The 14,911-nt window shown below is 40.4% G+C and overlaps 1 protein-coding gene across 1 annotated transcript; it reads left to right on the forward strand.

Annotated features, from left to right (window-relative positions):
- Nucleotides 1-451: 451 nt before the first annotated feature.
- LOC118338010 lies at nucleotides 452-4,634 on the forward strand. The gene is made up of 5 exons (XM_035675169.1): nucleotides 452-753; nucleotides 2,872-3,153; nucleotides 3,242-3,499; nucleotides 3,693-3,846; nucleotides 4,486-4,634. Exons 1-5 carry the CDS (start codon nucleotides 723-725, stop codon nucleotides 4,502-4,504), a joined length of 744 nt encoding a protein of 247 aa, XP_035531062.1. The 5' UTR covers nucleotides 452-722; the 3' UTR covers nucleotides 4,505-4,634.
- Nucleotides 4,635-14,911: the final 10,277 nt, after the last annotated feature.

The following is a 14,911-nucleotide window of genomic DNA, read 5'->3' on the forward strand; positions in this document are numbered from 1 at the left end:
TATGTTTTATGTAAAGCACTTTGATTTGACTTATTGAAATGTTATACATTATACAAATAAAATGTGTCTTTGCTGCACTGCAAATGTTGTATTCTCTAAAGGACTTCCTATAGGGGTTGCTTGTCTTCCAACATACCAGTAGATGGCGGTCTTAACCTTCTTCTTGTGTTACAGTCAGAGACACTGATTGGATAATGATTGATTGTGGCTTTTGTCCTTAACTCTCTCAGTATTCAGTTTCTTGTGTCTTTTCTCTCTGGCGCAGTAAAGATGAACCTGAAGTATCTGTGTTTCAATATTTTACATAAAAACCTTCACTCACTCTGGACAAAACCAGCAAGTGTCTTTGTGTTTATGTGGCTGCTTGCTTCACATCCTGTTCATCTGAAATGTGAAGCGAAAATGAATTTCCTCTCCTGTGGTTTCAGTCTTTTGCTTGAGTTGAGAGTGAACTTTGGTATGACAAAGTAGAGTTTGATTCACACGGTATCTGAGTATCTGAAGCTTTTAGCAACAACACGACGAACTGATTTGGAGACTCTCAGTAAAACATAATTGGCAAACTTTTGGTGGCACGAATGACATCTTAATGGTACTTCAAAAGTGTGATATGTTTTTGCTTTCAAAGAAATGCTAGTGGCTGCTTTATTTCCTGCCATTTTGGGCCAGGATGTTGTGGGGGGCAGCTATAGGTAAAACCTGCCTACAGACATCGACACAAAATGGAGATTGTGTCTCTCTGCCTAATGCTCTGTAAGTAATTCAACTTTTTTTAAATAATTTGTCAACTGATCTCCGTTTTTCTGCCAACCACTTGAACACTTAATGTTTATTGACTTTTCTTGTTAATAATATCCAGATAAATAAAATCATCATATTTTTTAATTTAATGAAACAAAACCAAAAGGTGCCCTGATCACCTAGATATTATAATAAATCTTACAGTTTCAGCACACTAGAGGTGTGAACAGCTAAATTTGTCACAAATTTCCTTGTTATTGAAGATGCTAAATGAATATTTAAAAGCCATCATTGTAAACTCTGCCACCTTCCTGGTTAGACGGATTTCAGTGAGGGGAGCTCCGATGTGTTAAGAGGAGTCACAAAAACTTAATAATTTTTAAAGATCTTTTTAAAGCTGCAATCGCCTAACTCTGGCTGCTTTTCATTAACTGATTGTTCCAAATGCAACTTTGTGGTGTTGTAGGGATCTGCAGATAATATACCAAAACACAGTTACATGGTCAGATCCAATGTAATGCACCGTTGTGTGTAACATTTAAGAATATATAGGATCATTTAAGTAGCATCACACAAAGCAGCAGTTTGTTTTTCACAAGTAAACAAATAGCATCAGTAATCACAATAAATAACACTCCGTACATTAATGATAAGATTTAAAAGGAATATTAAATGACGATTAAAATCAGGAATACACAATGGAAATATCTAAATGAAAGCTGCAATGTTTTTAAATTGTTCTTAAATGTTGGGGTTCTGTGAACATTAGTAACTGCAATCGCTTAAGACTGACTGTCGAACCAAGGATTCCTCATTTGGCAGTTTTGGTTTCTCTGTCCTTGCATCTCTTCCTCGCTTCTCTATTTCACTTCCTCACTGGAGCTAAGACTCAAGGCAAGGAAGCAATAAAGTGAAGCAAGGAGACACATTAGTGTAATGAAAATAACTCTCCGATCGGCAGCTTAACGAGTCAGTGCCAGGGCCCTAGTGCGAAATTATCAAAGCGGGCCTTCCCATCAGAATCAGACGAAACATGAAGTAATGTTAGTGGCAAATTAAAGAAGTTAAAGCATGCAGCTCTAAAATGACCAGTAACAGTGAAATGCACAGTTGACACCAAAATTGAATGAAGACAGACATCCGTGCAATAGAAGATGAGTCATAAAAACAGGGCTAAGACAGTAATAGACTTGACTACTTGGCCAAATCGGTGTCAAAGCACCATAAGAGATTAAAACTTAACTAAACATGACTTTATTAGTGACACTGCACGATGAGAAACTAAATGTGTCATGTCTGCGCATAGACAAAACACAACTGTGTAGATTGATTATTGTACAACATGAAGCCATAAAATGTTTGTATGTAGACGTTTATGTTGTTGTATTGTAAATGGCATCAAGTGTGAGACAGACACACCATGGAGTAAGAAAATACATACACCATGTTATTTGATTGGCTGTATATAAAGTAGGTTCAGCTCACATCAATAAAGATTATGGCAGCGGTGCAGATTACAGCCCTGTACTACTGTGGGCCCTTATGCAATGACTTCACCTGCATATATGATAGTAATAAAAATCTTATTAATTAATAGCCTAACTGTAATTGTTGGCAACAACTACACTTTTACACATCCAACAGACGCAGACTCTGCCTGCTGTGACGAGGTCTGTTCAGAGCATTGACACAAAACAATTTTACAGCTTCCTTAATGTACTGTAAAAATACAACAGTGACCTGGAAGAGGTTAATATGCACTGCACACCTGCAGAGTCTGTACTTGACATATTTGTGTGTGCATTTTGTATCGTATGAACAAACACCAACGTTTTATGGAAATGACAAAATTCTCCTGAAGAACTGTGAAACTGTGCGGTTTAGGTGTGAGAGTGAGAACACAAGAACTACAGAGATTAATCATAATTGCTATTAATAACATTACTGAGCAATATACGTAATAGGATCAGCTTAATGTGTAAGCATTCGAAACATATACTTTACAATGTGCATGAACTGGTGAAGATGTAACAGCTTCATTTCTTAAGAACAAAGTTCAGGTATCAGAATGGTATAAAACATCTCTACAACTAACCACAAATAAATTAAATCCATTCACAATTGTTTCAGGTTTCACCCCCATTGCAGCCGCACTGAGCATCAGTCCCAACAGATCTCAGTTCTTTCGGTATGAAGAAATCTATCTGAGGTGTGAGGAGAAGGAAAACTCCACCGGCTGGATGGTGAAAAGAAACACCTCCGATTCGACATCTGAAGTGTGCAAGTTTGGCTGGGCCATCCCAGGTGAGTCCTCCTGCACTATCGAGGATGCCTACCCAACAGACACAGGAGTGTACTGGTGTGAGTCTGAGCAGAGGGAGTACAGCAACAGCATCAACATCACAGTGACAGGTTTGTTCGTTTTTATGCCATTTTTCTGTGTCTTTACATTAAACAAACTTTTTAAACTCAAGTAACCAGGTGTTGTTCTCTATTCCAGCTGGTGCTGTGATCCTGGACAGCCCTGTACTTCCTGTGACAGTGGGAGACACTGTGACACTTCGCTGTTCCTATAGGAAAGGAGACCGAGATGACTCTACTTCAGATTTCCCTGCTACGTTCTACAAAGATAATGTTTTCCACGGTACTGAGAGAGGAGAGATGATCCTTAAATCGGTGTCCAAGTCTGCCGAAGGTTTCTACGAGTGTGAATACCCCGGAGAAGGAAAGTCAGAGAAGAGCTGGCTGGCTGTGAGAGGTGACACGATGTTCTGCCTCCCATAAACCGTAGTCCTTAACTTAAACATTCATTTAGATGAGGCAGTTTCTCTCCTTTATGTATGTCCTCTTGTTGAGCAGTATGGCACTTTTTGGAAATTGTTTTTAAACTTTACGTGAGATTTGAATGAAAGCAACTGTTAATAACACATGTTTGCAACTCTTCCTCACAGCCAGAGCTCTGCCTATATATGTACCAACCACTCCTCCTCCTCCTCATCCTCCTCTGATGTCTCTGCCCAACCTGGTGTGTATCATTCCTGCTGTTCATCCTCTACACTGGCATACTCATCCTGTGTATATCCATATACAGAAGGTTGGCTCGAGGTAAGAACACCTCAATACATTGATCATCTTTTCTGTTGGCCTCCTCCACAAGGGGTCAGAGGGGCAGGGACAACTCTATTGACCTTTTCAGCCACAAGGAAGTTGTGAACTTTTTGAACATAACATAGAGTATGAATGTCCGACATAGCCAGAAGAACATTAAAAGCTGGTTTTAGAAGAGGCACGTAACCTGCCAATTTGCATACAGCGCAGTCTGTTACAAACTTTCTTCCTTTAGTTGAGTTCAGATAGCTTTTGCACAGAAACATCCAGGAAATGACAAAGAGTAGAGTGTGTGAACGCCTCTGCATGTTGTGCCCCGTGATGTTGAGTGGATGACGTGAGCCTGTGGTTGTGGCTGTAACAAGCTGAGAGTAAAAGCAACAGAGCTCAACCGCAGCAACGACACTAGTGTTAATCATTCAGGAAGAGAAAGAAGAACAAAGGAACAACAAAAAGGCAGAAAAGACTTTGGCTGAATGGTGTGCAGTAGAGTGGGGTTAACACATTTATAACAATGGGTTTTCAGGGCATTGAAGAGAAGGAGTTTCTCCTAGTTTGTCAAATGTTCCTTATGTGTAATTCAATTCTTGTAGAACATGATTATTAGTAACTCCAATAACAATGGTTTCCCTGCAGCTCAAGCTGGTGTTTCTGATCATCTCATACCAGAATGATGAAGAAAACAAGAAGGACGAAGCATTTTGTCATTCACATTAAACAGCCAAAGCTACTGGGAACAATATAAATATTTTTTTTACTTTTTATCTTATTTTTGTCATTTAACAATACACATACATATATATATATATATGATGAACATATAAACATGACATTCTAAATGTTGTTTTTCTATACTGTCTTTCAATAGAGCTCTCGTCATAATTTCACTCTGTTATCACAGCAGCGTATTTCCGTAATAAATTATTTTCTTAAGCACTTATGAGTGGTGTTGGTGTTTTCTGTTTGTTCTTTATTAATGATTGTTAATGACTGTAAGCACGTGAACAGCTCTGTGATCAGCTTGCTTGACCAACTTATAGCCGTCTTATATTGTTGTTTAGCGCCATCTAGTGAGCATTTAGATCTACAAGTTATTTTATACACACAAGATGTTATGTATTGTGTATGCTGGGTTTAATATCACACACACACCCTTGTGTGTTCTCTGGTGTTTGCTCTCATTTTTGTTAATCATTTCGTTTCACATCCTTTAGACAGAATTAAACACAATATCAGTGATGATACCTGCAGGTTCAGTTGTATTTATAGTTTCATGATGAGGTTTTCTCCCCATACAAATCTAATTCTGATGCTTGACCAGCAGATGTCAACCTCAGGGTTTAGCAGGGACCATGCACATCGAGAAAATATGTAGTCCTAGAATGAACAAAGTAATTCAGTAAGCAGGTAAACAATATATATTTTATTTATCAAATTGCACCACAGCATTTACAGCCTAATCTAATTTGCTTTGCCTCCCTAGCCTTGCATTTCAAATACATACAACTCAACAACAAAAGAGACAGTACAAATTAAAGTATGTGCATTAAAAAACACAAAATAATACATTAAGGCACCATGAAACAGGACACGCCAGATCATTCATGCTACATCAATGATCCATCTAAGGAAAGTGGTTCGTTTTAACTTTGATTCCAGACAAGATCCAGTTTGAGTTTCCCAGGTAAATAATTCCACATTTTAATCTCCCAAATAGAAAAAGCTGTTTGTCCAAAGGGGGATTTACGTAAGGGCACCTAACAACTCCCACTGGGTGCTCCATGTGTAACGCTCCCAGTGGAAGTCACTGTGGAGCCTAATTAGGCATTTATAGATTAATCACAAATGACTAACTCCACTATGTTTAATTTCCTAAAAACATGGCAATAATATGGTCTTACTATCCAAAATGTTTATTGCTCAATTGTATATCATCATAGAGGCATGGTTGCTGTGGAACGCTGCTTGTGACCAAGAGGTTACACAATAGCTTAAATTAGTAAAAACCAGTTTGCAACCAGTCCTTAAAATTAGATATTTTATGGGGCACCCTGGGGACAATTGTCGGACAAACGTTCCATCATTCAGGTTAATACTTTGTGGAATGACATACCTGAAATTGAAAACTTCATTTAATGTTGAAGTAGCCAAACAAATGGATGTATGTCTCAAGGAACTGAATTCAATTAAGAGCCAGTGGAGAGGCAGGTACTGCATCTGTGAAACACAAATATCCTGTGGTGGAAGAACATATGTACTCAAGTAGAAGTATATTACTGAGAAGTAAACGTACCGGTCTTAAAAGTATTAAATACAAAATATCCTTCTCAAAAATTACATTTACTTTTTAACTGTTGATATTTAACACATTATTGCACTGAAACATTGGAACATTAAACCATTTACCAAAAATGAGTAAAGCGAAACGGACAGAGAGGAAGACGGACAGCAACAACAACAGAAACAACTATGCTATTAATATTAGCAGTGATGGTCCAGCAGTACCATGGCAGGAGGCTCCACCAGGATCCATGAGAACCTGTGAGATGAGAAAGCACAAGAACTCCGGGGAAGAAGTGAAGTTAGTAACATGCATTAATGGGACATGAATGAGTGCAGAAAGAGAGAGGAAAGGAAGAGCAGGAGTTCCAGTCGACCAATGGAACAATCCCAAATAGTCTAGGTATAGCCAGCCATCAAAAACTAAGAGATGGTTCCCAGCGACTCCACCTGATCCAGCTTAACTACTAAAGCTATCAAAGAGGAACGTCTTGAAGCCTAACTCTTAAATGTGCCGAGAGGGCTGTTCCTGCTCCTGAACCACAACTCGGAGCTGGTTCCCACAAGAGCGGAGCTTGGTAACTGAAGGCTCTGGCTCCTGTCTTCTACTTTTCAGAGACTAATAGGAACACGCAGGCAGCCCTGATAATACAGGAATTGCAGCGCAATCCTTGATAGAACGATTAAATGTGACACATAGAATGCATTCTGGTCCCTAGACACGCTGCCTAATCTTATATATTCTTAATCCATTAGGGGTAATATACGGATCTGGACCGTCGTCTCTGAACACCCTCGCCCTCGCAATGAGGCCTCTCACAAGTCCTGTCACCCCCGCGTGTTCACAATGTGCTGGCCATTTATCTCCAAGCCAGACTGTGTGCAGAACGACTGGAGTACTCGGAGGTTTAATTGGGGTAGCATCGAGGATACCTGCTCGGAGCAGTTTAGGAAATGACAGAGATCAAGATTGCCTTGGACCAACATACCTCGGGGTAGATTATATATTCACACCTTTCGTACGTAACGTTTCACGGTGGTTACACGTTGCAACAGTTACACTGGATAAGCCAGTTGACGGCCAGTGAACACTTCATCCTGGTGCAGAGGTCTTCAAACTTGGTCAGAGCCTGTACGAGCCTAATAATTTTACATTGCATAGACAAAAGGCTAAAACTCCAACAGAGTTAGCAGACAGATACAAAAGAGAGAGGTGGGGCTCAAAGCCAGTGTGTATGTGAGTCAGCGTAGGACCCAATGCACCAGACTTAATTAAAGAGGCCCTCCCCATCACAATCCGTGTAACCATGGAGATGCTACGTCATGCGCAAAAAAAGTGCAAAAGATCAGCTTTAAAAAGACTAGTAACGGATGGCACAGCACGGACATTTGACCGTAAATCCAAACAAAGACGAACAAGAGCCATAGCATCGTATAAGGATGAGTCACTAATAGCAAAGCTGGGATACGTGATAAAAGAGTACTTCCCAAACTGATGTCGGAGCCACCATACACCGAATAAAAACGCACCTTCACCACATATCGCAACCATGATTCTTAGTTAATGCGTAAATGGACTGTAACTTGTATACTCGTCGCCTTTCTAGTCGTCCGCAAACCCCCACTGAAGCCTTTACACCTCCAACACCCCACACTCACCCAAATTCATCCACCTTCACATCGCCTGAACGCGAAAGCAAGGTGTCGTAAAGTAGCTTAGAGGAGTCTAAAAATAGTGGAAATACAAAACTCAAATACAACATAAGCTGGTCTTGCTCAAATATCTGCAATGTAAATTACCCTGGTTCTTTAGTCAAAAAGCTCGCTTCAAATATTCTAACATTTCTAGTCCTCTCCCGACCACTTCACACTTTACACTACGTGCCACCATTCACCCTTTCAACACACATTAAACGACAGCGATGGCAAAACAGCGAGCGAGCAAAAACTAACCTCAAAAATGTTATTTCCACCGATGCACCAGCATCGGGAGCAAATATTTTTTGGCGTTCAGTAATCTTGCTCAAGGAGTACTTCCACGACATGCATCGGATCAAACCCAACACTTTTCCAATTAGTGGGGACGACCCCCGCTCTGCCGTCCTGAGCAACAGCCGCCCCAAAGTTAGTTACAAATCATCATTATTGAATCATCCATACTCTGCAAGTCCGAACGGAGATCAAGTCCTCCCGGAATCAGGATCAGTTAAAGACTGATGGAGTACTCCACATAGCTGGCGGCCCATTGACTCGCAGCATTACCTGGGTGGACTTCCCACTCCGCTCCACCGCCTGCTCAGGTGTCACTGCTGCTGGATCCCAGCTGGTTACGTGTACCTGAACCATGCAGCTGGTTTGACACCCCGAACCAAGGTGGCCTGACTTGGCGCGCAAGCTGGAGGGACATTGAACAGAAGTTTTATATCCAATCCAATCCAATCCCACTTCTCACTTGTATAATGAGCACCTGATTTTACGCCAAACACCACAGTTGTCCAAAAGTGCTGCACAAAAGCTAAGCACAGATAAATAATAACACAAATAAAAGACAATAACGCATGAAGTAGACTGCAATAAAAATAATACAATGAAATAAGCATGTATACACATAAATCAACACATCTACGTGGATGATAAAAGCCAAAGAGACGAGGTGGGTTTTAACAACGAGATTTAACAAGACAAAGAGACAGTCGACGCGAGGCCCTGCCCTGATGTGCCAGCGGCAGTTCGTTCCACAGGTTTTGGAAGCTGCAATGACCAAAATGCTCGATCCCTCTGGCTTAAGCCTTGGCTCTTGGCCGACTACTCAGGAGCAGCCTGGTCAGCCTGACCCTGAGAGATCGAAATAATAGAGAAGATAGATAAGGGGTGCCAGGCAGCTCCAGAGAGGTAAGAAGATGGGGCAAGAGACACAATTCAAGGCTTTTAACAAGCAAAATAAACATAAAATTCCAAAATGAAATCCTAAAATGGACGAGAGACAGAAAAACAAGTGGAGTGAAGCTAAAATTAAGATGAAATGTGCTCATACTTGCTTAATACCCACTTAGTCCCATCTACCTCCTGATTATGATTTTTACAAACAAGTCTTCTTTGCATCACATTTGTTGTTGACACCTCACCAAACAAAAACAGAGATACAGATAAGACCCACGACAACAACCGAATCAACAGCACCCGGAGAATGGCAACGCACCAGCTGATGAAGAAAGCAAAACAGACAGACATATGAAATTTACCATCGAACAAAAAAAAAACACGTTGACTGATTTAATAGTTGATGCATTAAGATCTAAAAGGACAGACTTACCTTCCGTTTTTTTTCTTATTTCAGCCTTACCAAACAGGATACATAGAAACCTTTTCCTCACCTTCATTTCGTCTTATACTAGGAATACTGGAGATTGGGGATATATGTGGGATTGGTACGATCACTTATTCATGAGATTTGGTTGACACTATTATGACTGTTATTCAACTATTTAAGAACAAGACTATAGCCGCACGTCTTTTTGATATTGTACAAATCAGAGAGAGTATCAGACAAGACATCATATCGATCCGAGATACTAGAATATCTTGTGGTTAGACAGGCAAGTAACTTTGGAAAATGGTGGAAACGCCAGAGTTTTTACATCAAGGACATAGGAATTTAATTACTAGGACAGAATATTCGATATTTGCTCAATAATAGACAAAGAATTATACTCATGCTACAAACCAGGATATACCATATTACAATGACATATCTTAACTGGTTGAGAAAGACGAATGGACAGTGTCAAACAGCTCTTGCCACGCCAAACACGTGAAAATCATAAAAGGAACACCCAGAGCGACAGAGCGCGTCAGCATGTGATAAAGTCAAGCATGCAGCAGCAATATATATCATACGAAACAAGTCCTCCTACACACAATCCTAAGCCACACTGAGCTCTGCTACAGTGTCCCTGATCCAGACATGTCTGGTAGATAAAAATTATGAGAGCTGAGTTTATATAGATAGATAAAAGAAGAGGAAACTGATATTGACTATTAACATTAAGACAATGACCTGTAAAATACAGATAGCAAGATAGATACAAATGATAATCGTTTCATTTTCGGTGCTAATTTTTAATCTACCAAACATTAAGTTGCAAATGGTTGTTCCCCTCCTGTGGGGTTCGTTTAACTCCTATGCATAAGAACACATGTATGACCTTCCCCGGTCCAGAAAGAGCTTCAGGTTGGTGATCTCTGAGTGATAAGATATTACGACACACAAGTGTTTCAGTCCGTCCTGTGCAGAGCTCGTCCTCCGTCCAACGTATGCTGAACAGACATATAGAGAATCACATACAATACCGTTCCCTGTTGTCCTGGTAATGGTGGACAATACCTTGTACTCCGCTCTCTGGGCTCTCCAGGGTCATGCTTCCCCAAGTCACCGTCCCATTTCCTTGACACTCGAGTGCCCTCCACATGACTGGCAGGATGACCATCATCATCCAGAGCACGCCACGTTGGCTGACGAGAACCGACCACCTGAGGACGACCTGAGAAATGGAGGAACAATTTTTAATCTTCTGGAAGTGGAGTGAGGTCTTTAATCTGATTTGCTTTATGTTCACATTTAAAAAAAATCTATCTCAGCATTTCATTATCATTTAATTTCATTCAGCATTAAGCTATTATTGATAAACTTTGACGAGTTGAACACAAGCTTTATTCACAGAGCTTTCACTCTGATAAACACCTGATTCAGAAAAGTTCAAACAACCAAAGAGTTGTCCAACTGTCAGGGAGAAGAAATGGTCAAAAAAGAAGCCTATTAAGTATTTAGAATTGTGTTATATGTATATAGTTTATCGGTTGTTTTCTACTGTTATTGTTTTGCATTGAATTTAATATGCAATATCCATATAACAGGTCACTTAGTCAGTTTACTCAGTGATAGAAAATTATAAGGAAAAATTAAGTTATTTGCTTATTGCAGTGGCGTGACTTTTCCACTAGGTAAGGCTATGACCAAATAAATTAAAAGAGATGACTACTACTAGTACTAACTGTAAACAATTTAAGGAAGCCTGACTGAGTCACGTATAGAGAGAGTTACAGTAATCTAAACGGGAAAAAATGTAGGCGTGAATTAATTGTTCAAGATCACTGGAGGACAAGAATCTTTTGATTTTTGCTATATTTCGTAGCTGCAGGAAACAGGACTGGACAAGTTTGTGACATGAAGGTCAAATGTCATATGCTGGTCTTCTTTAACAGCCGCAGTTACTGGGCGGAAAATCGCAAAAAATCTGACAACCTTTCTTTTCTTCTACATGCAGTAGTGCAGAGGAAAGTGCGCCCTTACGCACGCAGACAGACGCAGAGCTTTCCCACTATTCACCACACGTTTCTGCAGCGAAGTGTGCTTTATGTGAGAGTAACAGCTGGAAATGTATTCACACACAGCAGTAAGAAAAGCGATTGTTAGGCTCAGGTTCTCCGGACAGAGACAGAAGCAGAGCCTACCTCCATCTGACGCGCAGACTGTCGGACCCAAACACAGAGCCACAGTCCAGAACAGGACCTGGACTCCAAGCATCAAGTTCACGAAGTCAATCATACAAATCCCGACTGGTTCTTCTTCTTCTCCTTCTTTTTCTTCAGTTTATTTTCCTATTTCTTCTCCTTCTTTTCCTTCTTTTTCTTTTTTTCCTTCTTTTTCTTATTATTATCCTTCTTTGTTGCTCATTTTCCTCCTTTTCGTCCTTCTCCTCCTTCTTCTTTTCCTTCTGTTCGTCCTCCTCCTCCTTATCCTCCTCCTCCTTTTCCTCCTTTTCGTCCTTCTCCTCCTAAAGCGCAAGCGCAGTCCTCCATATGTTTCAGGTTTCCTCTAGGGACCAAAATCCGCAGTTTCTTTCTTCCCTCTTTTAATAACCAGCTGGTAGGCCCCCCGCCCCTTAAAAAAAAGTCCGATTCCCACTTTCCACACTCCGTCCATCATTCAGTGAATACAGTGGAGCTCAAACACCACACTGTAGGGAGCAGGAGGGGGGTTTAATGTGGGAAACATCCACTGAGTCTGCCCCCACAGTGTGTCCTGTTAAATAGGGAGTAACCACAGCTGGAAACCACAGATCGTTCATGCTGATACTACAGTGTGTGTATAAAACAGCATTAGACAGCCTAACAACAGCAGCCCCCTTAAATAAAGCAGAAATAATGCAGAAAATGTAGCCCTTCAGAATAAAATGTGCGCTGTCATTAATAGCCTTCTTCCTCTGGGTGAAAGTGAAAGTAAACACGGAGCAGCAGTCTGTCCGTCCCAACCTCTACTAATGATAACTGATTGTCTTTTCCAACGTGTGACAGAGTCTCTCCAGTCTTTATCCAGCGGCCGAGATGAAGTTGCTGCTGGTTCTGATGTCCTCTCTCTCTCTGGTGGACGCAGGTCGGTTTTTCTTTTTCTTTTCTTCCTAAAATCACTCCTCTTCATTTTACTCTTCAATTCACCGGTAATATTCTGGCCATTTCATTTCAGATTCAGATGAACCTTTAAATCACATAAAGTAATGTTTGCGTCCTCAGAGTAAGAGGACCCAGTTTTCATCAGTGTGTTTTAAGGACAAGCAATTATTTATATTTATATTTATTTATTATCTTTTTTTTTGCAGATATTCACTTTATTTAATATATTAAGCTGTTCAAGTTTAATTCTGTAAATACATTTATAAAATTATGTTATATTAGTGACAATTAGCAGCAAATTTTACATGGATTTGTTTGTTTATTGACAGATATCTTAATAATTATAGAAGTTGTCCCAACAAAAACACTGAGTCTGTCTTTTTAAACAGTCACAGCGATGGTGGCCGACAACATCGTACGACTGCCATAATTTCTATAAAAGTTACTGACTGCAGCTTCAATAGTTGTAACCCACAGAAGACTGTCCACAAATGGTGTTTCTTTATTCGTATTGTGTAAAGTCACATCCACACATGCTGCTCCAATCTGCCCTGCAATCACGTCATTCCCTCATCAGCCACTCTCTACTTATATCAATCCACTTTCTTTGTCCCTCTATCAGTTCATAAAGTGGCTTGGTTGCTCATATCTTGCTTTCGAACCTGTTATCTCTCATCCTGCTGCTATGTGGAGTCATGTGCATGAGCCTGTGAGCTATTTCCGCGACAAATCACTAAAGTCATCCTGCTTCCTCCTCTATCTGCATCTGACGCGCATGAACACAAAGGGGTAATGAGTCTGTACCAGTGGGGGCAGTCTACGGGTATTTTCAATAGGAGCACGTCTGACTCGTCCAGAAATTCCCTGGCAACAGTGTGACAGTCAAAGGAAGAAGGGCTGAAGTGTGGAAGTAGGACATTCTCTCTGTTTGGGAGAGATTAACAAACCAGCACCCTCAGCCTCTGCCAGCGGGCTGGGGAGAGGGCTGCGGGGGGGTGGAGGTGATCTCTGGTGTGATCTAAGTCTCAGGGACAGGAAGTCCGGAGTTTTCGAGGAGGCGAAACCGGAAATGAGCTGAGTCTCACAGGAAGCTGACTGGCAGTTAGTAAAGAGGTTACAGTGATGTTGGGAGCAATCGTGTGGAATACATGAAGAGTTGTGCACCGCCAAAAATCAGTCAAAGTATTAGAAAATGAAGAATGAAGTTGATTAAATAAATGTTAAACATGTTTTCTGAGCTGTTTAAGAGAGGGCCCGGGGCCTCAAACACAACATTAGGATTACTTTTGTGGTATGGAAGTTTCATAAGATATTAACATCATATATACAACAACAAAAGACCTCTGGAGCAATAAAATGTGTCCCACAGTTATCTGCTTCTTGCAGGCCTACTTATTTCTATTTATTGGTGTTTTTTTAGAAGCATTATTTCAAGTCCATTATTATTATTATTATTATTATTATTATTATGTGGTTGGGAACTCATTCTCAGGCTCCTTTTCCTTGATTTGAGAATCTGTATCGTAAGTTTTAATGTTTGTTTCTCTGCTGACTCTAAAGTGATTGGCTCAGACAAACCAGTTACAGTAACAAAACAGCTCGTGGATAAAACGCCATCCTGCCATGTCACCTGAAGCCTCCATTCAATGTGACGACTCTAACAGTGGAGTGGAAACGAGGTGAAACTTATCGTGCACATCTGTACAAATGGGGAGGACTATCTAACTGATGCAGGATGAGAACTTCAGAGGTAGAACATCTCTCTTCCATGAAGAAGATGATCAGAGGAAACATTTCACTAAACTGACCAACGTAACTGGAACTGGATGCTGGAAGTTACACCTGCAATGTTCCCAATCTGCACAAGTCAGATCAGGAGAGGCTTCATTAACCTCATTGTTGGTGAGTCCAGCTAATATATCACACATGAATATTAAAGAGGTTGGTTGTTAGAAGTATTTTAGCTCTTTAACACAATTTTACTCAATTTGTCCTATAGACGCCAGTGGAGCAAGAAAAGGACAAAAGAAAGTCCGACCCATAATAACAGTGAGTAAATATCAGAGTTTTTATTTTATTTGTATTCCAATTAACTGTTATCTGCTCTTCCTGTATGATCCTGATGGTTTCATCACATATTTTATTTTTTTTTTTTTCCACAGACAGACAGCCAGAAGATGTTTGGTGACGTACAATGTACAAACTCCTGTGTCACTCATCCTCCATTACTCCAGAAACTTAAAAATGTAATCAATTACTACAGGAAAAATCCAATAAACCCTCCGTACACTGCACACAGCAGGCAGACACAGTGTGACACAGTGGAGCAGTT

Source organism: Morone saxatilis, unplaced genomic scaffold (assembly GCF_004916995.1).
Source record: "Morone saxatilis isolate NCDOM2014 unplaced genomic scaffold, NCSU_SB_2.0 Contig4, whole genome shotgun sequence".
NCBI classification, from domain to species: domain Eukaryota; kingdom Metazoa; phylum Chordata; class Actinopteri; family Moronidae; genus Morone; species Morone saxatilis.

Excerpts from the sequence above, each read along its gene's own strand:
- LOC118338010 (XM_035675169.1), top strand. The coding sequence starts at position 723 with ATGGAGATTGTGTCTCTCTGCCTAATGCTCT. Across the intron at positions 754-2,871 it reads GTCTCTCTGCCTAATGCTCT|GTTTCACCCCCATTGCAGCC; the intron begins GTAAGTAATTCA and ends CAATTGTTTCAG. Across the intron at positions 3,154-3,241 it reads CATCAACATCACAGTGACAG|CTGGTGCTGTGATCCTGGAC; the intron begins GTTTGTTCGTTT and ends TCTCTATTCCAG.